Source organism: Homalodisca vitripennis, chromosome 2 (assembly GCF_021130785.1).
Source record: "Homalodisca vitripennis isolate AUS2020 chromosome 2, UT_GWSS_2.1, whole genome shotgun sequence".
In the NCBI taxonomy this organism is placed as follows: Eukaryota; Metazoa; Arthropoda; class Insecta; order Hemiptera; family Cicadellidae; genus Homalodisca; species Homalodisca vitripennis.
In genome coordinates, this window is record NC_060208.1 from 35958117 (window position 1) to 35985825 (window position 27709).

Below are 27709 nucleotides of genomic sequence, written 5' to 3' on the forward strand. Positions count from 1 at the left end.
GTTGTAATCTGAATTGCAGAGACTTGAAAGTTAAGGTTCAAATAGTGTAAAGAGAAGTTGAAATTTTATTTTGTATTTTGAGTAAACTTAGAAGTGAACATTTTTATTTTTATTATTTCCAAGTGGTATTTCATTTTATTTTAAAACTTTATTATTTTATTTTAGAAGAGAGCTCTGATTTTTAGTTTGATAATTTGATTAATATTTTTTTTTTCTTGCCAAAGGAATTTTTTAAATTTACTAAAAGGTTTGTCAATTCTTTGTGGAAAATAGAGTGATAAAAACTCTGAAACGTTGAACTTATTAATTTGCCAGTTAAAAATAAATCCATTGTTTTTATTTAGAACTGTGATTTTTATTTTAGACAAACCAGATAATATTTAATAGTTAACAATTTTAGTAATACATTGTACTTAATATTCACTAGGATCTTTACTAATCAAAAAATATTATATATCGTCTTGGATGTATTATTGATGATTTATATATTAATACTCTGGAATATTAATATCAACAATCCAAGTCTGAGTTGTTTACAGAAACTGGCGAATAATATATCAGTGTCTTCAAAGCTATAGTCAAGTTCAATTATTCTATTTTCTAGATCTTTCTTCGCCCCATCCAGATTATAACCGCTAATCTTGTGAATATATGTGGGATGCTAAATATGAGGGCTAGAGAGGCAATGAACAGCACTGGAGACACATAGACCATGATGACATAGCTCAGAGGCTAGAAGTGGGTCACTCTCCAGTGAGACAGAAAAATCTCGAGATAACCAAATATGAAGTCCAACTGGACTCCGCGATCTTTGAAAACATTACTAAGTTGCGATATATCCAGTTGTGAAGCAATGCCTAAAAGAATCCTGGCTGTAGGTGCGGCCACAGCGGGATCAGGAGCGGTCCAGTTGAAACCGGTCAAAGTGAAATCACCGGCAATCAAGACGGCATCATAATTGTGGCAAGTACAGATAAATTCTGTGATTGACTCAGCAAAAAAGATGGTATATTCCTGTTTATGGTTAAGGGTAATGCACACTACACAACTCAGAACCATCATTGAGGGATTGATTTTAACAATCACAAACAAAGTCTGATCTACATCAGGTTTCAAAACGTCAGAAGGAAAAGGTTTTGCGAACTGCTAACAAGATTGCACCACCATCCAGATTGTTGCTAGTAAGAGCCGAGCGGTTCTTTCGGTATACCACTTAATCATCAAATCCAATTTCTGATGAATAGAATAATATATGAATCAGTGAAAATAACATCACATAACCAGATAGGTATAGAAAGATGCAAATAATACTGATCTAAGTCACTTGAGGTACATTGCTTCATTTCTTGTTCGGTCACGACTCACAGATACACTAGAAAACCCAAACCTAATATAGTCAAAAAATCTATGGTGGCCGTCTTGACAATTTTGCGAACAGTGGGCTTACAGCCAACAACAATCTTGGTTCCAGAAGCTCTGCCAACCTGAAAGAATTTGATATGCGCAACAGTGTTACTAGGATGAACAACTGTAACTGTAACTATAACTTGGAACCTGTCTTTCGTCTAAGATTCTGTCCTGCACTATGCCTCTCCCGCTTTACTGAGACCAAATACCATGACGTTCTTGGCCCGAATTATCCACTCGTTAAACTCCTCAATAGCTAAGTTAACATTTGATTCCGCATAAGGGAGGTCGCTTTCAAGTTTAGATAATCTAGCTTCCTGCGATTTGATCCCAGAGTCAATATTAGTAATAGCAAGCGACACGAATTGCATTATACCTTCGACATTCGCAACGCGAGTTCAAGCAGTGATAAGCCAGATTTAATAGCACATACCTCTGTCGTAATCCCCCCTCAAGATCGTGGTTTTAATTGTTTGCAAGTCTTACAGAGTGGCAATTTTTTAGTATTAATTGGTTTTTCTTGCTTTCGTGTGACCTTGGTTGAGATATACTTGTTAAAAAAGTCATTATAAATTTTTGTTAGTTATTCTGGTGGCATACTTTGGCCTGAATGACGATACATAGTACAGGTCGGAGAAAATGTGAGCTTTAGAGCTGATTTCGTATTCAAGTCACAAAAAATCACTGAAAGATACTTTAAGAAACCTTATGAGTCTTCCTGCAAATCGTACTGTTTAGATAAAAATTATTTTAACTTTTCCCTTTATATACATTATACAATCTGTTTTATTATTCCGCAGAAATATTTGTCCTTTGAGAAGCAGAAAAATGCGCACTCAATTTATCTCCACACCAATAACATTAGTGATCCTGATTCTCCGTAATATGACCTTTGAAAAGCTATTGAGTTGCAGTGGATTATAGTTCTTTAATTCTTTGCAAGATTGAAGGTAAAATGCAATTATTCTAGATATCCCTCAAAGAGCTGTTTTATCAGAAGTACCATTACAGGGCGTGGGAGTTCATGATTTAGTAATAAAATGGATAATTAATTGTTGAAAACAGTCACCTTGAAACAAAAATAATAAATGTTTTGGTTAAATTGCCAGGTCCGGTAGATACATGCCAGAGTTATTTTCTTCCCTTTGAATTGTAACTTATAAAATGGTGTATAGTTTTAGCTGTGGTATCGAATTTGTTGTATATTACCAAAATGTGGACAAGTATGGCGCAGTTATGCAACCTATGTTGTTAGTTTAGTAAAAATGTTTTAATTCTGATTATTGCTCGGCTTGGACTCCTTTTATTTGTTGAAAAAGCATAGGGCCTCTATGAAACATCGGCAATGTTTGTAGACTATGCTCCACTCCAGCTTTCCCTGTTAAGTTACTTTCTACTTCGACTTCACAGTTCTTCTCTCTGTGCATCGACTTAGTTCCTTAGAAAAGAAAACACTAAGCTATATTGGTGCCAAGTTGTAGCATGCCTTGCCGTATGTTCTGAATAACTATTAATAACAAGCAGCTCTTTACCTGCCTGAGATCTGAAGAGTTGGCTGCAAAATCGACTCTTTTATACCGTAAATTTATTCCTTGACTACAGTTTGTAAAAATAGACTTCTTAACTACTTATTGTTACTGTGACACTGTACTCACCTTGATGATAATGCAATACATAAATTCTTTACCGACTTGACTTTATATGTTCTATAAACGTAAATATATATATATATATATATATATATATATATATATATATATATATATATATATATATATATATATATATATACATTCATTAAATTTGTATATTAGTATGCTGAGGTAAATTTTTAAAACAAAAGAACTCGTTACTTTTCCAACAAGTTGAATTGGACTTTTTAAACTGACATCTCTATACTGTCAACCCTAATCAACAGAAAACGCCCATACAATTCTGCTAACACTGTTATTTATCTTGCATTTTGCTTCAAAATATTTAGTTAAAATATCTAAATGCATAAGTATTATAGCTTAAAACAAATATCAGCTTATTGGAAATCCAAAGACATGACTTATACTTTCTATACATTTATCGTACAAACTCATATGCTGGCCGAGAAATTGCTATTTTCTGTTTCTATGTTGGTCAGTTTGTTGAAATCATATCATGCACTAAAACATCTGCTAAATTGTCAATCCCTCAAGGTGTCCTACAAAATTCTGCTAGAACGACGTAGGTCAATATCTATTTTATTGTCGTGTTTATTTGGCCCTTTTTTACCGTGATCTTCAATTTTAACTAGGTAAAACGCATTTTAATCTGTGTCAAACCGTTTAATGCAGCACGACAGTTTTGTTTTCTAAGCACATGAAAATTCTGATAACCCGAAGGTTTCCTTGATTTTGATCTACTCAGCACCCTCACCCTTCTACCATGATGGCTGCCACAGTGGGAAGGATTTGTAGAACGGGTCTTTTAAAACATAAACCATCTCACCTACCAATTCAGGTCAGTTTTAAGCATAAATAAGCATAAAATATATAATAAATTAAATAGAACTCAATACCATGATTATCTTATATGTTTTGGTTATATAACTAAGTTGGTATTTTTGAAGCTAATGTTCAACCTTCTCCTAGGGCATTGGTCTGGTATGATGTTACATCGGTGACCTATCATAAATGCTTTCTGTGTAAATTGAAATTGTTTTTACGATACACAATCTTTAGATAGATTAGGCACTTGAATTAAATAAGTTAAGCTATCTTACATTCACAGCATCCATACCTAAATTCTCCTTAAAATGTTAATTGTTTGACCATTTTTATATTTTATAGGCTAGGCTTCATCAAAAAGGAATAGTGAAATTGATAAGTAATGTTTAAAATCATTAACTCTTTATAATCAGTAAACTGTTATGATTAGATTCTTACTCTATAGGTAAGCTAAATATAGTTGGAAGTAGGCCTACCTATAATAAGCAGCCACCATGACAATCACATCAGCAAACCAAATTATCGATTAGAAGGGAAATCTAAAATTAATGGCCGGAGTGGCAAAAAGACTGTTTCTCATTATTAACCTATTGCTATCATTCTCCTGAGCAAAAAAAGTACTTTTTTACTTAAAATAAAAATAATCCTGAAATCAGTTGAATTTGACTCAAATAAAAGATGTTTTGGTAAATTTAGACCTGAGCATGAAAGACTATATTGACCTAACACAAGTGCTGGGTAGAGTACAATAAGCGGATCCGGTTTTTTATATAGGAATTAATAAATTATATTTCATTATTATACCTATTGATATAATCAACCAATAGTAATTAATTTGAGTAATAACTAAATCATCTAAATTTGGTATTATGAATATATTGAAAACCATATCCTGTTTTAGTTGTAACCAAACAGACTGTGACATTAATTAATTGTTGTTTTAACGGCATCAGTACCTGCAGAAGTACACTTTCAGATTGGCTAAAGTAATTGTAAATACTACGCTACTCAAACATAGTTTAAATAAAGTTTAGTTATTTCATGTAATGGATTATTCCATGTCAAACCAACAAAGCACTCAACCTGACCGTTTCAGATTTGCTTGAAACCTTGTGTATTTATACTCTTTGAGATCCTGAACTAAAATATAATTTTAAAAATTTCTATCACTTATAGTTATTTAGCTACAAAGTTTCAAAAATCACAAAATGGAGTGTTTTTAACATTCGCTTAAATCTAAAATCTGCTATAACTATAGTTCTGTTAGTGCTAGAGAACTGATAGCTCATTTAAAGTGGGTTTTATGGGATTTTATTCTATACTTAAACACTTTGAGCAAAAAGAAATGTTTGAAAAAATTTTGTGTTTGTGTTTTTTACTTTTATTATTCATATATGTTTTAATTGCATAATTTTTTGATTACGCCATAAAAATTTCAGAGTGGGACCATGATGAGATCAGGAAATATGTTAACTGCAACTATTCCTTTGTGATGTTTTTAAATATTTTCATTCAGCCTTAAAATGTTATTTGTGGTAATCATGATCTGTATGTATAAATTGATTACAACAATATACATTAATTCTTGAAGCTCTCTTCTTATTTGAAATTATTTATTAATATAAATCAAACACGCAAATAATATAGGTCTCTATTTTATAGCTGTTTGTATTTTTGTGAGGCCTTTCGTACTCAATGAGCACATCATCAGACCCACATTATAGTTTCATGAGTACGAAAGGCCTCACAAAAATAAAAACCTATAAAATAAAAACCCATATTATTGGAGTGTTTGATTTATATTAATAAATATATATATATTAAGTTTTGATGGACCTGCCTCTCATATGTGTAACAGCTCAAACAACATTATTAACACCACAATAGACATATTAACACCTGATAGTAAAAAGTGTTACCTTAAAATCAGTTCACCAAACAAACAGCTCAATTCTATCTTACTAAATAGTTGAAACAGTTTTAAACTTTTGTAACACCAAAGAGTAAAAAAGTTAACAAGTAAATAATAAACTATTAGTATCAAAGTTAGATTACAAAAAGAACCTTAAAAGGTTTTGCACTTGTTCACTCTCTGAAAGCAACAGGCAGACCGAAACAGCTAGCACAACAATGGAACACTATCATCATTTCTTCATGTTAGAACATTTGTATGTTCAAGTATCAATATCAGCAGATGAACAAAAACAAGCTTAATAAACAAAATTTATCCTTATACAATTGCTCATACATGGACTATCAATATTGTTTTTATATTAAGGAGCAATATTTAAATAATCCATAGAATTATATGACAAATTATTTTAAACTCCTTTTATTTTATTTTCAAATTATAGTTGATCATTAAAATATCTATTATTGTTTTAAAATATTGGTTTCCATTATTTTTTAGTTTTATAACAAAGAAAGCGGAGTTGACTCAAATATAATTTTTTTAAATTAAAAACACAAACTAAAATTTTTTCCAAAATCCTTTTTCTGAATTTCACAAAATAATAATTTTTTACCCATAGTGAAGTTGGGTATAAAATTAAAGCCCATAAAACCCTCTTAAAAATGAACTATGTCTTAGCTCTAGCATTAATAGAACTATAGTTATAGCAGATTTTAGATTTAAGCGCACATTAAAAAACATTGCATTTTGTGATATTTAAAAATTTGTAACTAAAAAACTATGAGATATGGGGAATAGATTATATATATATATATATATATATATATATATATATATATATATATATATATATTTTAGTTCAGGGTCCCAGAGAGTATAAATAAACCAAGTTTCAGCCAAATCTGAAATGGTCTAGTTAAAAATGATTTTTTATTGGTTGATTTGACATGGAATGACCCTATCTGAAACAAATACATTTCTTTTACATATAAAACGTAATTCAGTTCGACATTATTGCTCAAAATTTATTAAAATTAAACTCGTGTTTGGAAATTAATTCAAAGTGAAGTCATCTTTGGTTATTGATTAATGGCGGCTAGTATGATGACGTTGTACGTGTGTTCTTTGTTTCACAAGAAGTCAAACACGATTATCCTTGAAAATAGTAAAAGGTAAATAAGTGTTATTGTTTTGTTTGTATTATTAAATTTTATAAATGTAGATAGTTTTTTTTATCGTTGATATATTTATTTTTAAGATTGAATTGAATTGAATACCACCAGTTGAACTATTTCAAATACTGTTATTTTTAAATACATATTATGTAATTTAGACATTTTGTTTTTCAGTGTTTTTAAAAAGGTCATGAATATAGATGATTCTATTGTGTTGCTGGCCGCTTATTATACTGCAGCCGATTACACGGTGAACTCATAATCTCACTCTGAAATACCTGAGGACCAATTACAATGGAAATTATTTCCTAAGTTTTAATTCACGTAATCAAACTTGTAAATATCTTGCAAAATGAATTGACGGTATCAGATTTAATGTGCTACAGTAGAGTAATAAGACACCATGGTTATCAATTAAGCAGTGATCGCTACAGCACAGGACGGTTGATGGTGCTGTTCTAAGCTGTTCTGACCACAGAACGCTAATATAAATTATCGGGCGTAGATAACGGCTGAAAATTATAGATTTCAAAAACAGTCCACAAATTATATAACCACATCATGTGATTTCCATTTATATTAATAAAAAACATAGTTATGTTTGATTTGTGTATATATATATATATATATATATATATATATATATATTTGTTTAGGAGAATGAGCAGCATGCACTATGTTGAAACTTTGATTGGCAACTCCAGCCGTTAACCTCACTGATACCGATTAGAAATACTTAAACTATCAGTACAAAAACATTCTAATTATAGTTATTTAATTATAATTACAGCTAGCTGTTTTTAATGCATTATAACAATATTGCTTGAAATAATTCTTAACAAAGTAAAATCATCTAGGTGGTATTTGAGTAATGGCCGCAACTACAATGACAATGAACTTGTGTTATCAACTATAGTCACTAGCTGTCTGACATGTTTATCTTTCAAAATAGTTAAGTAAATTTTACACTGCTTTCTTTGTTACATTTAATAAATACACATAGATAGTTTTAAATTTATCCTTAAATTTTTACTCTTTTGAGAAAAAAAACTTAGCTAACTATACTATATAACTTAATATGAATTACCTATAACCTGTTTTGGTTGGTCATTTTGGTTAATTATTGTTCAGTAGTTTAGTTAATCAGAAATATCGATTTTCTTATAGTTTTTGTTGCTGTTTTATCAAACTGCAGCCTAGGTACATAAAAAGTGATGGCTTATTGGCCCCTAATGAAATAGCGGTAACCTGGGGGTTAGCCCATTTTCTATGGTCCAGTATTTTAGAAATTTTACAGGTGTGTTCTTATGTTTTTCAATAGTAAATATACAATAATTTTAACTTACATTTTACCACCCATCTTCCCCCTTTGGAGTACCACTACCCTCTTTATAAAAGTTGTCTATTTGCAACCACATTTTTTCTAAAATGTATTGTAATGTACTCGTAAATTTTCTGGATAGTCATACAGACATTTGGTAAATGTTTATTTTAGCTACTTGTAATTATTTTTTTGTTATTTCAAAAGGTAAATGCATAAAAATTCAATTAAAAAACAACAAATAACAATTAAACTTGGGGAAAAAATTATTTTTGTTGGTACTTTGGTATTATTTAGAGGCTACAGACTTTCTTACTGCACCTCACTTCCTCCCTCACCTTGCAGCGTTGCCACATTTTCATATCAGCTGATTCTCAGTATGAGGCGACTCGATGACGTCTCGCTTCGTTCCGGTTTCTTACACCTGTTTTGTTCTTCGGCATTCAATTATTCTGCATGTTTCAATTTTAATATTGTTATTTTCCTTACGTTCTGTGTCAGTGTAAACTTGTTTTAATTTAAATCGTGAAGGTAAAGGTTACAAGGAGATAGATAAGTAGTAAAGATTGCTCGATTGTTAAATTCAATTAGTTATTCTTCTGTTACAGCTGGCAACACCGTGCCGCAACCCATGCTTGCATTGATATGTTTCTTACTGTAGTAGTTAAACGGGCTAACAGTAATGCCTCCGGCGACAAGTGCGGGCTGCTCCGTGTTGATGGCAATGGTCTAAGAACACCCCTCGAGATAGTAGCAATCTGTAAAATATAAAAGTTTACGCCCCCTAAAAATTCCTTTTGGGGAAATAAAAGTATACAATTTTATGAAATTGTTAAGTTATTTTAAATTATTTTAGGTAATGTAGCCATAGTAAACATTGTCTAAACATTTATCCACTTGCATGCAACTTTGGCTCCCTTGGTAAACCTGAGTTGAGCAAAGGAGTAGATGATACTCCGTCTAGTGAAGCTGTTGCAACGTTGTTTAGTCTCTTCAGACAGAGATAGACAGCAAATTACAGCGTACTCACAGTTGAAGATCGAAAACTTCACTCTCTTCGAGTACCAGCTCAGGCAGTGTAGAAGATTATGTTAAGCAGGTTTTAAATAGGTTATCATAAATATGTTATTACTTGTTACTAGTAGTACCAAACTTAAAGATAAACTTTACGAGCACTCACGTGATCTGAGCTTGAATTTGAATACTATCTCAAGGGAGGTTTTTCTGTTTTCCACAAGTTTACGTTAGACGATCCTTATAACAAGCCATATAGTGCACCTACTTATATAGCATATAACAAGTAGTGAACAGAGACAGAGTGGTCTCGTCGCTGACATCACTTCCTTTTGGGAGACAGAATACAAGAACCTATCATCATAATGACATTGTAATTTTCATATGCAAGTCAAATAAGGTCTGTTATTTCTAATAATGTAGATTTTTTAGGTCCCCGGTAAGAAAAACTTCAAAAAATAGTGGCCTCCAGATATTATTAAAAGTACCAGTTTTTTTTCTCACTTCTTTATCATAAGTCTAACTCAAATAAAAACTTTTATATTTATATTTTGAACACAAAAAGCAAAACTTTAGTACAATTAATTACGGTTTGAGCAAACATAAGAATAAAATAAAAAAAATAATGTAGCCTATTTTAAAAAATTGTGTAAAGCAATTCTTTTTTTAATGGCTGGCACTTTTTAGCTCAGAGCTGTTTGAAGCCCTGGCACTTTAACTTTATAAACTGATATAGAAATTTCCTGCACTGTTGTAGTGTTTTAAGACAACTGGTTCTTAGTTTTGATCTCAAAAACCTATTTTAACCTGAACCAATGCTCCAAATTTAACATAGTTATATATCAGCATTTAGGATCAAACACAAATATACATATTTTTCATATTCTGTTTCAAATCGCTTGAGGTCACATTCCTCTTTCTGCCATCCTCTGTCGGTTGGCAGGATAAAAAACTGGTACTTGTGAGTAAATGGGTTCTTCCTTTTTTGCAACCATGTGAGTAGGTGCCAGAATTACAGTAAGAGAGTTTAAACGGCAACCTTTCTTGTTTGGGTATCGATTGATCACCAGTTCTAGGTTCAAATATTTATGTAGAAAATTTTGTTTGGTACCAAAAGGGTTAAAACCTAAATCTGATGTGCCTGTATGTATGTACAGGTAATGTCTAATTGGTAATAAAACAAATTCGTAAATAAAAATATTGGAATAAAAAATCATTATTTCATTGTTATTACTTTAAATTGCACTCGTCCTTAGTACCAAAACTATATAGGCTAACATTTAAGAGATAAAGATAACATAATAATGAAATTGTATACCATTAAGGGTGGACCTATAGTACTTTGTCACTCAGAGTAATATTTCATTATTCTACATCTACACTGTGCATAATGCAATGTTTGTTATAGCTGTGAATCAACCTCGGTTACTTTCTTATTAAACAGAGATGACCCATTCAGAGTACGCTGTTATGGTTAGGCGAATTTACTGTAAATATTGTAGAATATATTTTATCAGTCACTTTAAAATAGCTATAAAGATTGGGGGAGTTATGCTCCCCAAACAAAGGACACTTTAACAATGTCCTTTTTTTGTGACAAAACTGTACACATTTTTGACACTCTTTACTTATTGCAAGAAACAATTAAAGTGATAACTAAGCCTTGCTTTTTGTTTTCAGATTTCTTCATTTTCCACTGCTAGAGGATGGTCCAGAGGACGCAAAGCTGTAAGTGATTTGTGTTACATTAAATTAAATCATCTCATTTATTATTACTTTGTCGTGAATATCAAAGATAACTTAAAAAGTAAATTCTTGTAATGGGTTACTTGTTTTTTTCGCAGTCATAAATGAAAGAAGATATTATGTTTACTCATTTTCAGGAATTTAAATTCATCCAATAACATTAAGTCGTAATAGATGGTGATTTTGGTTTCAGTTCTACGCAACGTGTGGGGTGGTGGCAGGAGGTGCTGGGGCTCTACTGTTTGCGCTCGACCAATCTGTCAAGGCCACAGACCTGGAGCTCCATCCTCCAAAGAACCCTTGGAATCACAAGGGCTACTTTGACTCGTTAGATCATGCGAGGTGAGTGTCATGATCATTCTTCATCATTTTGTGTCATGAGATATTAGAAATAATGATATTATAGTAAAATGTGTTTGATTAGCTTTCTTACTGAGTTATACTTAACTGTAAAACAATAGACAGACAATTAACAATAGACTGTACAATGAATGATACACTTGCAATTGACTATAAACTACCCTTCTGTATTGTAAATCCCTTTTAGTGTTCCCAATCCCAATGAAACATTTTTAATAGGAAATTTAAGAACTTCTACTGTGCTTATTCGTATTATTCAAACACAACAGAACTGAAAGTAAATAAAATTCAATTGATGTAAGTCCTGAGAAGATTGATAGTTTCCAATTCTTCTATTAGTGAGGGTTGGATGCCTTAAATTGTACATTTGACATCATGTAATGGACAAGGACCTGGGTAACATATATCTGGTACAAATTCTTGACTAATATGACTTATTTTACTGAAGTTAAACTCAGAATTAAACTCACGATTGTGTGCGTGAGTATGGTAAAAATGCTATTTTATTGCAACAAACCTTTTTGCTTATTGAACTAAACACCTAATTGCCGTATTGTTATGTTTTTTGGCAGTATCCGGCGAGGATATGAGGTGTACAAACAGGTCTGCGCCGCTTGCCACAGTCTGAGGTACATTGCATACCGAAATCTCATCGGTGTGTCACACACGGAGGAGGAGGCCAAGGCGGAAGCAGAAGACCAATTGGTAAGGCTTTTTCTTGCCAGTTGCTTTCAGGAGTGCTATGTTAAAATATTAAAGGTACTGAGCTTTAATATTGTCCCTTTCCTCATGTTTTAAAATAAACCAACCTAATTTTTTTTACTTTTGTGAAAATGATGGAGAAAGGAATAGAAATGGGGAATGGAGTGTACCTCCTTAGAGTAATAATAATGTAGAACCATTAAAGTATATAAATCTTTCATTGTTTCGCCTGTTTCTTTGGAAAGCTGTCGAAGTAGTGAAAGCTATCGAAGTAGTAAATTTACTATATGTATATAAACTATTTCGTATTTTGACCTAGATAATTATAGTGAATTCTACAAAGTTATCCAATCATAGATCTAATTGTATATACAAACAAATTGAAAAAGTTATATATTTGGAGAGTATATATTATGTAACCCATCGAGTTATATATAGCACAATAACCCATCGATTAAGATAACCTGTATAATATAGGTTTTCACTTTTTAAATCAAAACTGTGAACATCCAAGAACTTATTTGAAGTAACAAATTGTAAATTTGTTAGTAAAGCAAATTTTACTGGTTAAAACGTTATTAAATCCTTGATAGTGTAGTAGTTTAATCTAACTTTGAGCAGATCAGACTATCAGCACTCAATTTAAATTGATGGGTATATATTCAGCAATATATTTTAATGGTTACTTTTCAACAGCTTTCTTCATATATTATGTGTATTCCAAAAGAAGTGCCGTAAAAAAAACAAAAAAAGAAGAATTCTTTCTGTCAATTTTTAAACAATTGTCATAGCAAGTGATAAGCTTTGTTGAAAAAAACTTCCCGCCGACGATAGTAACCACAACTCCACAGAATTTTTTACCTCATCCTAATCCAAAGCATATTCCACCTAGCTCTCGCTTCATATGCAGAAACAAGTTGTAATTGGTACGTGCCAAGTCCGGGCTGTATGGCGCGTAATCGAATTGCTCGCAACAAAACTCAAATTGCCTGTATGAGTTTACCAACAATATGGGACCAAGCACTATCGTGAAGCGACACAATACCTCTCTGCTGGTTTTTGAATTTCATGCCGAATTTCTCTTAGTCTGATAATATTGTGCCGTATTAATGGTTTCACTTCAGGGAAGAAATTCATTACTCATCAAGGTCATCGTTGTCAACAGAAGGCCGACCACTTAAGACTCACTGTGGATATCTTTTCGACCTTCATTTAACATTCTAACATTCTTCACTATTCCATCACTGATCATGTCTCAACTGTAAAAGGATTTTTTAATTAACAATAAATTTTAGGTGGTTTCACATTCTTTCTGTTCGCACGAATCACAGACAGCAGAATTAGTAATTATTGTCTTAAATGTTTTAAATTTGTACAACATACTGAAAACACAATGTAGAGCTAGTGACTAAGGAGGGCTATTATTGTGCTAGCACAGAATGCCGACCAGAACGTTGCAGTGGCAAAAAGAGAATTAAGAACTCTAAAATACTTTATTTTAAATGCTCTATTTTAATCACATTACACAATCATCTATTTCACTAACTATCGATAATTTAACAATGTAACCTACAAATCCTTTATCTTATTTTAATGTATCATCATGAACTTGAGACCTTTTTTCACAACAATAACAATATATCTTAATGTGGATCTTCATATCACACATCTTATGGGACCTGGTTAACTTGTTATTAACAAAATTAACGTAATAATAGTCAAGTGAGTGCTCTTGTTTGTAATATATTAAATTATTTCTATTTACTTACAACTTATAATGAAGGCTGTGTTTTTCTAAATAAATTATGAATGTCTTAGAACTATTGAACTTTTTTGGTGTGGTGGTATTAAGTTGTATTAGCCTTGTCTATTCAAAGTTTGTAACTTAATGTAATTTTTTCCGTAAGCAGATTCAGAATTTATGTGTTAGGCCAATAGTGAATAAATTTACCATACTTATAAGAAAATAAGTCTGGGGTCTTGTTAATAAATTCCAGTTCATAATGAATATTTTGTGTCAGATATGAGATTAAAAGCATTAGTACCTGCAGATAAATTGTAATAAAAAAAATCATTTAAAATGCAGTTGAAAAATGTAAAAAATAGTATTATAAAATATAAAGTTACCGTTTCTTTACTTTATAACTATTGTGTTATGTATGTATTAAATTATTTAAAAAGCAGGATCCCTGTACATATAGATTGACAGCTCTGCTGCAGTTGAAAAAATTGTTATAAATATTTTACAGATTCTGGATGGTCCCGATGATACTGGCAACATGTTCAAGCGGCCAGGCAAGTTGTCGGACTACTTCCCCAGTCCCTACCCCAACGAAGAGGCAGCTAGGGCTGCCAACAACGGAGCCTATCCCCCTGACCTCAGCTACATCACTTCAGCGCGACACGGTGGTGAGGTTAGTGATGTTTTAATTCAATAAAACACTTATGTATTACTGTTAAATATTTTTTAATCATGAATTTGAATTGTTTTATATTCAAACAATTAAAATAATATGAGTATCAAGATAATATTTTTTAATTTGAAAAGGAAGTTAATAATTCAAATATCGTTGGCATCTGTAGTCAGGGAAAGTTTTAGTTTTTCACTGGGTTTGTAGGAAGGGGGATTATTTCATGCTGCTCAACAGAGAACAAATTAATTTGTATGCTGATTGTATTAAAATATTCCAATTAATTATTAATAATATGTTTTTAAGATACAATTTTATTTTTGAAAATGATTAGCAATAATTATGAACTAAATGTAATCTCAACAATGGTTAAAGTTTATAAAAAGTCCACTTTACTAGCAAAGAATTTTATGAACATTGAAATTTCAAATTAATATCAATAATAAATGTCTTTTGGAACAAATTCATATGTGTGTCAGTCTTTTTGGATTCAATACATTAAAATTTGTTTGTTATGAAACCTTGCTCTTGGAATTACATAAAAATCGAGTTAAAAGAATGATCTCGGCTATAGGTTATTTCTTCGACCACTTTTTAAATCTTAAAGCTTCAAAGAACTAAAACGTAGTAACCAATATTTGTTATCAACACATCATTACACACTCTGCGGCAATTTGCTTACATCATATATAAAAAGCCATACAGTTGATAAAATTAAGTAAATCTTGCAAGATATGGGCAAATTTATCTGCTAGATAATTTCTTTAACACATTCAAAAATAAGTGTTTATAAAAATATATACACTTCCTTCAACATTGCAAATGTTAATGTTTCATGTTGTACTTGTTACTACATGCAACATTAGCAATGTATCACTGATTTATTCTTCTGTGACTATAACACATAATTTAATTCAATATATTACAGGAAAAACAGAATTGCAAGTAAAAAATAATATGGTAAATACATCTGTTATCAAATAGCTCACATCAATAAAAAACTACAGTCAACCGTCACATGCCCGTTAGCAAAATGTTCACTCATTAACTAAATGATCGATCAGTACCAAACTGAAGACTAGTTTTACCCAAAACAGGTGGGGGATGAGTATAACTTGGATGTTCCATCCCTACTTGGCCCTGATAAAGAAAATATTAACAAAAAATCTGTCTGCGACATTTTGCCGCAAAAAAAGAAATCACAGAGAACATTCAATTGAGACAATGCTCAGAAAAGGTTTCAACTTAAGTATTCTTCAGCATATCTATGGAAGGCTCCATCGTTTAAATAGTAAACAGAAATGTTTTGATACTGTTAGTGGTACACATTAGCAATATATGACAATAAAGGAAGGAATGAATGATGTTGTATCATGTTGCATTTTATCAATACTAGCAACAATTCAAACACCTCTTTTTCCAATATTAAATTTATTCCAGTCTGTGTGAATAACCCTATACCATAAAACCGTAATTCTTGTGTAATAAACCTGATTGAAGCTGTCATGATCCAGTGAAGTATTGTGCAAATATACTATTCCCTTTAAATGACATTCTAAACACCCCTGAGATAAATGATAATCGCTGAAACATATTCCAATTTTCTGAACCATTTTAGATTGAGGTTTAAAAGCCCACTGTTTTGGGGCTGTTAAGAAGTACCATGAAATAACTTTAATTTCTCTCCAATGTTTCATAATAAATTATATCAATAACAATTCAACTATTTTACACCAGTGTGGAAGAATCCTAAATCAAAGTTTTGTCTTTCAGTTTATACACTCATGATGTAATGAATGATGGGGTTCTATGTCATTTTGAAATGGAAGTTGATTTTGCATTGATGCTCCGGTCAAGAATGTATACATATGTACACGTATGCAAGTCTGAGAAGCCTATTTCGGTCAAAAAGTTATTCCTATGGCTATTGTGTTTGTTCCAGTCTAAGGTATTTCTGGTGCCATGGGTCTATCTGAAAGGCCTACTTCTGTAAAATTACATAATCTGCATTTTTCGGGAGTTTCAGCGTTTCGTAAAATTACAGGGTCCGTATTCAAGGTGTTAACAGAATATTTGTAACAACATTTATAGTGTTATATTGTCTAAAGTTATTAGTAGATCATAATTTCACATAATTTTTATGTTGGATAAAATAGTTATTTATAATGTAGGCTATAAAATTATCTTGAACTTAGGGTATAACAAGTTGTGATACCATAAGCAGATGTTATTCAACAAAAAACAGAACTATTATTGCTATGTTGTTATTTAATAATAAAATAGACTGATGTGTCTGATGTATTGAAATAATTCTTTTTCATTTTTATCCTTTAGAACAATACAGTTGGCTGGTTTTTATCATTAACAATTTATATATGAGTGAATGAATTTAATTTTGTATTGTTTGTGACAGGACTATATATTTGCCCTGTTGACGGGATACTGCGATCCACCAGCTGGTATTGTACTGAGGGAGGGACAATACTACAACCCTTACTTCCCTGGCGGTGCTATCGGTATGGCCCAGGCTCTTTACAATGAGGTAAGTGGAGCTATTCAATAGTAAATTATGCTTCTCAGTTGTCGGTCTGCCATTACTGCCAGAGCTATCTTCTGGCTTCAAGAAATTAAGCAAAACAGTAAGAGTGATAGGAAGTTGGCGTAGAGCTGATAAAAATCAAGTGACAGGAAACATAATTAAACTAAAAATGTAAAATTGTACAATTGGGGTAAATATTCAATTCTGAAATAGACCATTTAGTTCAGCAATAAAATTCAGGAATTGTAAACTTAGTTAGATTTGGGAAATCAATTTATGATCTGAATTAATACTAAATATATGACTTATTACTTCCACTGCATATATTGATTCATCTACGAAGTTTAAAGTCTCTAAAAGTTTTAAGGGTTCTCTATTGTCACTTAGAATAGTAATATGAAAGGTAGGATAAAATGGCTTTAAATATACTGCCATTAAGTTATATAATCATCTGCCATTATACTTTAAAAATCTACTATCGAAAAGTTTTAAATGCTGTATTAAAAGATTGTTAACAGACAATAGTTTTTATAGTGTTGATGAATTTTATGCTATAATTAGTTAATGATTATTTTATTGTATTTTTGACTCTGCCTGTACAATTATGTAATGATTGTTTTCTTGGCAATAAAGAAATGAATGAGGAATGATGATGAATGGATTATGTTACCTACAATACTAACTTATTACCTGACTCTACACAGTTCTTGTGGTAATTTTGCTGCACCTATTGAAGCTCAAATTGCTGCTTCACATTCACTGCTAAGACAAATTTATCATGCTGAATAGCTTTTATGAATATGTTGTTTTTAATGAAACATATGGTATATGTAAGAAGTGTATACAAAATGATTTACCATTGAATTTTATTGGATAAGTTTTGATATAGCTTGACTATCCGCTGGATGTCTCAAGAACTATTTAGTATTCACACGAAACTTTTATTCTACATAAAGAAGAATTTAGTTATACATTTTTTGTTGTTTTATGCAGATTTATAAGATTGTTTTGCAAGTGTTAACAATCTGAATGTGTATATATAAAATATTGTAGACTATTTGTTAGAAGATTGCAAGTTACTTTAGCAATTTTTATCTTTAAAACTTAAATATTGAATTAAGTATATAATTAATAATAATGGTAAAAATCAGAGATTGTAAATTGATAACAAAAATGTTAACTGATGGATTTTTAATATTTTTAAAATGTCTCAAATTTAAAACAACATTAAACAGCTTGATATCAAGTATCAAACCAAACAGCAAGTGAATGTTGACTAAGACATCAAAAAGAAACAATGTTAGAATTAACATTATGGCATTGTTTGGTCTGTCATGAAAGCGAGGTGCCAACATTGTTTTTTCTTTCGCACACTATAGCTCTTAGCTATTTATAAATAGGAAAGTTCTTATGAAAGTATGCCCTAAAACATTTATTCACCTCAATCTACATGCCTGTGTTTTTAAATTAAAAACCTATTTATAAAGTTCCAATTATACTACAAAATTGAAACCTTGCGCTTACGTTAAAGTTATATTATAATAATAATAATAATAATAACGTCTTTATTTAGCAAGCGTTCTTCAAAGTAAGACTCTGGTTTACAAGACAACTTTTGTCATAACTTACAGGTAATTATTACATAAATTACAGGTAATAATAGTTATTGTAAATGATATAAAAATTACATAATTATTCTAACTTATAAAATTATATAAAAATCTCTTTAACATGATTTTTAAATGTACTATAACTAAGGGTCTTTAAAGCAGGGGGCAAAGCATTATATATGTTTCAGGTCCAAAGTAGCTAAAACCTTTCTTGCCAATTTCTAGGCGGACCCTAGGCAAATGAAGTAGGCTGTCCTGCCGAGTACTGCGAGAATTTATTTCGTGCCTAAAAATAAGTTTTTTCCTGAGATATTTAGGTTTGCCAGTCTGAAGAACCCTAGTGGATTAGTTGGGCAGTCTGTAAGTCACAGCAATTTCCAATTGATAGTACCCTTAGAGCTTAATCTAAATTCACTTGATGTGATCAAATTTCTTGAGATTATAAACAAATCTCAGAGCTCTGTTTTGCAATCTAGTAAGAAACCGTGACATACTCCTGAGACAAACAACGAGCAAAAGATGGAAGAGCGTAATATATAGTGGGAAAAATTATTGAGCGGAACAATTTCTAGCTTAGAAGACACAGGCAAGTACTTTCACACATCTATAAAGGGTTTTCAGTTTGGTCACAACGCTGTACATATGGATTTTACATGGTTCGCAAAATCAAGATTGGAATCCAAAGTAACTCCAAGGATTTTTTTAGAGAACTGTTCATAACTAAGAGGTTTGCCATCCAAAGTGACTAACTGACTAATGCAACCATGTGGTCCTGACAGTTCAGAGATGATCCCAACCTGCAAAACAGCACATTTGTCCGAGTTAAGCAGAAAACCCATGATCATCCGACCACGACTTTACCCTATCCAAATCTGAATTTATCTTCCCTACAGCCCTCTGCTCTCTCCAAAGGATTGTAAGACAATAATAGCTGTGAGTCATCTGCATAACAATGAAGAGAGCAGAACTCCAGCTGGTCTTTCAAATCTGCAGTATATACAAGAAAGAGTATTGGCCCCAGGCAACTACCTTGCGGGACACCAACAAAACGGGGCAACGCAGGAGACAGCCGACCATCAACTTTTGTTCGCTGGTTTCTCCCCAATAAATACGACGAGAACCATCGGACTGAATTTTCATCAAAATGGTAGAATTTAAGCTTAGCTAATAACAAATCGAAATTAACCGAATCGAAAGCTTGCGAAAAAGTCTAATCCCGTAATCAAGCTCTGAAAACCCCTATCCCTAGCAGAAAGCAGGTCATCAGTGACATTGAGAAGAGCGGAGCAGGTGCTAAAACCCTGTCTAAAACCTGATTGTGCTTCAGGCAGTAAATCCTCAGATTCCAAGTAGCTGACCATCTGCTCTGACACAACCCTCTCCAGTATTTTAGAGACGACCGGGAGGATCGATATTGGTCGAAACTGAGAAATCGAAGTAGATTGTTAGTTTTCGGAAGAGGATCACTACACTCTCCCTTCCAGCAGAAGGAAATTTCCCAGTAGTTTAGAGACACATTGATTAGATGGGTGATTGCTCCAATACAAAAAGGCTCAAGCCTCTGACCATAGCGATGGATATTCCGTCCACGCCAAAAGCAGTACTTAAAATGGTGTTCATAAGCTCCCTCACCTTTTGCTCAGACCACGCGCATAAAGGTGAAAGGGGAATTTACACCTGCACACATATTATTGGCTAAAGAAACTCAGTTTATATCCATGCTTATGTTTCGTCCACAACCCATGTTGAAAAATAGTCCATTCAGCTCTTTAGGTGAAAATTGAATGAGGTTTTTCATCATTTGCATTCAGAATTCCAACCCAGCCCCGCAACGTAGCCCAAAACTTCTTTGTGTTTTTTAATGTTTAAATTATCGGCGAAAAACTTCTTTTTTCGCCAATCTTACAAGCCACATTGGAGTGCGTTAACGAGCCTTACAGTATTCGAGTCTCGATTGCTTGGTTTTCTATTTTAGGGAAAGATAGACATTTTTACACCTATTCTTCTTTTGTGTAAGGTCAATCAGGTTGGAGTCCCTCCCAAGGAGCTTTTTTTCCTAGTTAATTCTCTTTCGCACCATATGGGGGCACACACGTCAAAGATTTGAATAATATTTGAAAGTTAAATTATTAGTGATGTCATCTACGTCTTCCAGGGTTATTATGTCCTTCCCAACAAAAACTAGAGGCAATCTCAATAAACTTCTCATAGTCAAAATTTCTAAAAATTGCCGATATGATATGAACTTAGCCTTGGGTTTCGGTTTCTCACATAACACGTCACAGTATATCAGCGCAAGGTGGTCGGTGATACGTTTTTGTATGTATGTATTATGAAGAAATAAAACAAAACCTCTTTCCTCATTTCTAAATAGCAGACATAAGTATTTCAGAAATTGAATGTAATAAAATTCACTATTTTCAATAAAAGTATATAAGATAAACTTTTGTTCTAATATTAAAGATACCTGGTTTTATGTCTTAGATTATAGAATACTCAGATGGGACTCCAGCTACTCAGAGTCAGCTGGCCAAGGATGTGAGTACGTTCCTCAAATGGACTGCTGAGCCGGAACACGATACTAGGAAAAAGATGTTTATCAAGGTACCTCATTCATTATCTAAAGAAAGTTGCAATTATATTACTTTCAAAAGTAGACCACTCAGCATCTCTAATCAATTTATGTTATATTAATTTATGTTTTACAATTTATTCCTGCAGCTCTATTACAGACATTGGCCACATACGAAGATTAAAATATAAAAAGTCCCTTTGTTAAGACACGTTAACTTAAATGTGTCTAAACAAATAACAACATAAAACATGTGTAAATAACAGGCAGGTTCTTGAACTTTCAAGAGCAACCTGTTCTTTACTCATTTGAAATAGTGTTTTAGCACCTAGGAATGTATATATTTTTCTGCTTTTGCTTTTTTTACGAACAAATTAAAATTAGAATATATACTTATGAAACCACCAAAATACACTGTTAGTGTTTTAAATTCATGTTTTAAAGGAAAATACGAGGGGGTACCCAAAAATAAACCGGAATTATTTATAAATATTATCAAATTTTTTACAATACGACCTTATCTCCTTCAAAATAATCTCCATTACAACTAATAACCACTTGTTCCCAACGGTATTTCCATTGATCAAGTAAAACATTTTTGTAGTCATCTTTAAAATGGCTGCAAGCTTGAGCTTCGTTTTTTTCTTAACCTCTTCAACGCTGTCAAATCGTTGACCTTTCAAGCCTCTTTTCATGTGTGGAAATAAAAAAAAAAAAAGTCGCATGGTGAGCGAGGTCAGCGAGTAAGGTGCGTGGGGCAAACGCGGAACCATGCCGTTTTTGGCTAAAAACTGCTCCTAACTGAGATGGCTGTGTGTGCCGGTGCGTTGTCGTGGTGGTGGAAGAACCAGTCTCCAGTCTGTGCCCACAAATCGGGTCTTTTCTGTGCGGAACACTGTTGCGCAATCTTTTTTAAAATCTCCAAATAAAATGTTTGGTTTTGACTAGTCTGACCTGGAGGAACAAAACTCAGAATGAACAATGCCTTTAGCATCAAAAAAAGCAAATCAACATGGTTTTTTGATGTTTGATTTGACTAGCCGACATTTTTTTTTGGACGAGGTGAAGATGGTGACTTCCATTTGGCTTGACTGTTGCTTCGTTTCTGGGTCATAACCATAGCACCATGACTCATCACCAGTAAATTACCTTTTCCAGAAAATCGGGATCATTTTCGAGATGTTCTTTCAAGGCGGCAAGTTTCAACTCGATGTGCCTTTTGATGGTCAGTTTGCAGAAGTCAAGAGAACAAATTTGGCAGCAACCCTTTTCAGTCCTAAAATCTCCTGTTAAAATTCACTGAACCGAGCTCCAAGTTAACCCACTACTCTCTGATAGTTCCTCAATTGTCTGTCGACGGTCGGTGAGCACAAGTTCACGAATTTTCTCAACATTTTCGTCCGTTCGAGAGGTTGATGGACGTCCAGAACGAGGTTTGTCTTCAATTGACATGTCGCCATTTTTAAATCGAGCGATACCACTCGTAGACCTGAGTTTTTTTCCCCATAGCATCATCTTTGTAAGCTGTATTCAACATTAAAATAGTTTCTGCAGCAATTTTTACCAAGTAAAAAACAAAATTTCACAGCTGCAACGTTGTTTCACTAAACTTGCCATGACAAAAAACGAAACAAGAACAAAACAGGGTTAGCGAAAACAGTCACTACGAACGAACAGAATGCACTAAGACAACGGAACTGGGGTCACTGAGCTCGCAATGGGTTGCGCGACACACAGCCTAGCGGCAGGAATGTGTTCTACACTCTGCCGGCTGCCAGCAATACAATTCCGGTTACTTTTGGGCACCCCCCTCGTATATACCGTATAATATTACATACATGATGTAGGTTCATTAAAATATAAAGTATATTTACCACCTAGGCAACTGATTGTAGCGGTATGACAAGTGAAGATATAAACTCAGTTTCAACTGTAAGCCTTCCTTATTTTATGGCCAAAGAATTCAATAAAATTATTTAAATCCCCAAAAATACTCCTCTTGACAAAAATCGTTTAAAAAACAACATTTTCAATTTAAAAAAAACAGTTGTAATAGATTTTGTTGTTACTTTATTGAACATTTTGTGAAACTCCAAATTTTACCCAGAATAGTTAAGGACTTTACCCTTCCAAAGAATAACTATGAAAGTTCAGTTCCCAAAAAAAAATCAGCATTTAAAAATTATTTACATAAAAAATAACTAATGGGTCTTCTGAAATAAGTTAGAATATGGCTGCAGCAAGATGGTGCCCTCCATATCATGATTGCTGTTCGTAATACACGTAATGAACAGTTTCCTGATAAATGGATAGGATGGAGTGCAACAGTTGGTTATCTCGCCCGCTCTCCAGATTTTATGTTTGGACTACTACCTTTGGGAAGTTGAAGTGTATGGTTTATGCTGTAAGACTAATTACTAAAGAGGATATGATGAGAAGAATAAGAAATACAGTAGCTTCCATTTCTCCCAAGGAAATCCTACGTTCAGTAGACAGCTCCAGTGGGCGGGTGGAGTTTTCCATTGGCTTTAAATTTTTAAAATGTGTGGTTTTTTACTACCTTGAATTGGGTATAACACAAACTATACTAAATATTTTTTATATTTTAGTTATGAACATGTTTAAATTTTTAAGTTGTAAATAATTGTTAAATGTCGACATTTTTGGGAACTGTACTTTCTTAGTTGTTTCGGACGGATTGGAGGTCCTCAACTAATTTTGGGTAAAATTTTGAGTTTCATAAGTTATTCAATAAAGTAAGAATTAAGAGTTTTTATCACCCTGTACACTTACGTCAAGATAAATTGAACTTTTTTAATGATCTGTGTCAAGAGACCTCTAGAATGGGGTATGACACATCCCACCTTTACATTTAAAAATTTCCAAAAAAACAACCCCTTACTTCCAAAAAATTCCTGTTACAGGTTTTTTAGGAAGTTAAAAGTAATTTTATTTCATTCTTTGGCCACAAAATAAAGGGGAAGGGGATACAGTTGAAACGGAATCTCTATCTTCACTTGTTACGCTGCTATAATCAGCGGCCCAGACAGTCTGGTTCACCCTGCAGTTTGTTACCATGATAAAGCTTTTTGCTCACAATGACTGAGATATTTAGATTTCATTGGTAGGCAAACAAGCCATTTTCCATCGAACTGACTCTACAGCCACTAGTCACAGTCCAATTAATTATTGTGGTAAAGCCATCACCTGCTGTTCACCCTCTTCATAGCATGTCAATGGGTTAATTCTGTGTATCTTATTTCAAAGAATTGATTTAACTCGGCTTGTTTCTCTTTTTCCTGTAACCCTTAGACCTGGTCCTTATAAGTCAGTATGATGAATGGCCCTTATGATAAGCCTTTTATTAACACCTCTGATTCTGTAATGTTGAAATTTGGTAAGAACTCATTATTTTAGCTTAATAAGTAAAAAATGTAATTGTAATTTTATTAAAATATCCACAATAAAAATCCAAATAAATCTCTGATAACATTTTAAACATGCATTTGAGCAGATGTGGTGTTTACATCTTTAAAATCTAAATTATAGAGAGACAAAGTTACTACTTAAAAGTCCTCTCTACGACTTAACCTTTTCATACTATTTTATTAATAATTTCTTGTCAGAAGTAGTTTATGCTTTGTATAAAAGATATCAGCACATAACAGACTAATGTGTGCTTTATGTCAATATCAAACCACTCGTATGAGTTAAAAACGTACTTCTTTTCATCAAATATATTAATTAAAAAGGAACATTTCACCCTGCAGTTTGTTACCATGATAAAGCTTTTTGCTCACAATGACTGAGATATTTAGTTTTCATTGGTAGGCAAACAAGCCATTTTCCATCGAACTGACTCTACAGCCACTAGTCACAGTCCAATTAATTATTGTGGTAAAGCCATCACCTGCTGTTCACCCTCTTCATAGCATGTCAATGGGTTAATTCTGTGTATCTTATTTCAAAGAATTGATTTAACTCGGCTTGTTTCTCTTTTTCCTGTAACCCTTAGACCTGGTCCTTATAAGTCAGTATGATGAATGGCCCTTATGATAAGCCTTTTATTAACACCTCTGATTCTGTAATGTTGAAATTTGGTAAGAACTCATTATTTTAGCTTAATAAGTAAAAAATGTAATTGTAATTTTATTAAAATATCCACAATAAAAATCCAAATAAATCTCTGATAACATTTTAAACATGCATTTGAGCAGATGTGGTGTTTACATCTTTAAAATCTAAATTATAGAGAGACAAAGTTACTACTTAAAAGTCCTCTCTACGACTTAACCTTTTCATACTATTTTATTAATAATTTCTTGTCAGAAGTAGTTTATGCTTTGTATAAAAGATATCAGCACATAACAGACTAATGTGTGCTTTATGTCAATATCAAACCACTCGTATGAGTTAAAAACGTACTTCTTTTCATCAAATATATTAATTAAAAAGGAACATTTCACCCTGCAGTTTGTTACCATGATAAAGCTTTTTGCTCACAATGACTGAGATATTTAGATTTCATTGGTAGGCAAACAAGCCATTTTCCATCGAACTGACTCTACAGCCACTAGTCACAGTCCAATTAATTATTGTGGTAAAGCCATCACCTGCTGTTCACCCTCTTCATAGCATGTCAATGGGTTAATTCTGTGTATCTTATTTCAAAGAATTGATTTAACTCGGCTTGTTTCTCTTTTTCCTGTAACCCTTAGACCTGGTCCTTATAAGTCAGTATGATGAATGGCCCTTATGATAAGCCTTTTATTAACACCTCTGATTCTGTAATGTTGAAATTTGGTAAGAACTCATTATTTTAGCTTAATAAGTAAAAAATGTAATTGTAATTTTATTAAAATATCCACAATAAAAATCCAAATAAATCTCTGATAACATTTTAAACATGCATTTGAGCAGATGTGGTGTTTACATCTTTAAAATCTAAATTATAGAGAGACAAAGTTACTACTTAAAAGTCCTCTCTACAACTTAACCTTTTCATACTATTTTATTAATAATTTCTTGTCAGAAGTAGTTTATGCTTTGTATAAAAGATATCAGCACATAACAGACTAATGTGTGCTTTATGTCAATATCAAACCACTCGTATGAGTTAAAAACGTACTTCTTTTCATCAAATATATTAATTGAAAAGGAACATTTCATCTTAAAAACTGAGCTTAATTTGGTAATTAATATGTTTATTATTTGTAGCATATAAACAAGAAAATGATTTTGGTTCACAGGTTTTGTTGATTGGTGGTATCCTGATCGCCATGACAACATACTGGAAGAGGCATAAATGGATTACAATTAAGACAAGGAAAGTTTTCTACAAGCCTCCCACGGAGAAGTAGAGCGACACGCTGTAGTTCAGTTAACGTTAAAACTGTCCTAGTTTATTACAAAATAAAGGAAAATGCGATATTAGTTGCTACTCAAAACTTACCAATGATTGTATTTACAGTTGTAAATAAAACCTTTATGCCGGAACATTGTGGAGTGATTCTACTGCCATTACCTGTAAAACACACTACCGTTTGCTTTTATTTATTCTTGCACTTCATCTTATTGGCTGATACTCAAAAAGCATTTGTGACATTTGAGCTGTATGTGTAATAATGTAATGTTTACAATAGACTTAATTAATATTTTATATAGGTTTCTGTTGTATTATCAATTTTATGATACATACACGATTGTACAGTTAAAAATATTGTTATAAATATGTACCTTTCTGTTGTTTTCGGTTGTTCTGATAATTGTGAATTTGTTAATGTTAATAAATTATGTGAAGACCGACTAGATCTTTTTTCATAAACAATTGATATCCATTTGATAAAAATGTATAATACTTAACCCATTGGCCGCCAATGTCCGATTGACATGAACCAAGAAGTTACGTTGAAGACTACCAACTTCCAACTGGTTGGAGAGCCAGGAGGAAATCTCAAGTATCCGGAAATAAAAACTTATCAAAACATTTATTTATTAACTTTAACCCTTTCCGCTCGGAGCGGTAATGTTAGAATGTCCACAGAGATCAGATGGGCAGCAGTGTTGGCCGCCGCCATTTCCTCTAGCGCGTGCATTTATTTTTAGAGTTGCCGTCCTCAGAGATCAGATGGTCAGCTGTGCTGTCCGTTGAATAATCCTTTTATCGCTCGGATGAACAGCAGCGTTGACCACAAGTTATAAACTCTTTTTTTTTTATTCTGGCGTATTTTTTTATAATACAACGCATTAAGATCAATTAGCTGTTTCATTACAAAGCTTGGAAATTGATCATCTGATCAATATTGCATTCTAGGCTTTCGTTTTAGCGCGCTTTTAACCACATTGTCACTGGTGAGTTAACCTACACGCATTATTAGAACGGATTGTTTATTATTCTTAGTATTGTGCAATTTTATTAAATATTAGTGTAAATGAAGTATTGTAGATATCAGTGTAAATATAA

At 32.5% G+C, this 27709-nt stretch overlaps 1 protein-coding gene across 1 annotated transcript; it reads left to right on the top strand.

The window, feature by feature from the left end:
• The first annotated feature begins 3586 nt into the window (after nt 1–3586).
• Nucleotides 3587–27051, top strand: LOC124353805 (cytochrome c1, heme protein, mitochondrial). Its single transcript, XM_046803807.1, has 8 exons — nt 3587–3897; nt 10987–11034; nt 11246–11394; nt 11985–12117; nt 14364–14528; nt 16939–17067; nt 21159–21278; nt 26496–27051. Exons 1-8 carry the CDS (start codon nt 3823–3825, stop codon nt 26604–26606), a joined length of 930 nt encoding a protein of 309 aa, XP_046659763.1. The 5' UTR covers nt 3587–3822; the 3' UTR covers nt 26607–27051.
• Nucleotides 27052–27709: the final 658 nt, after the last annotated feature.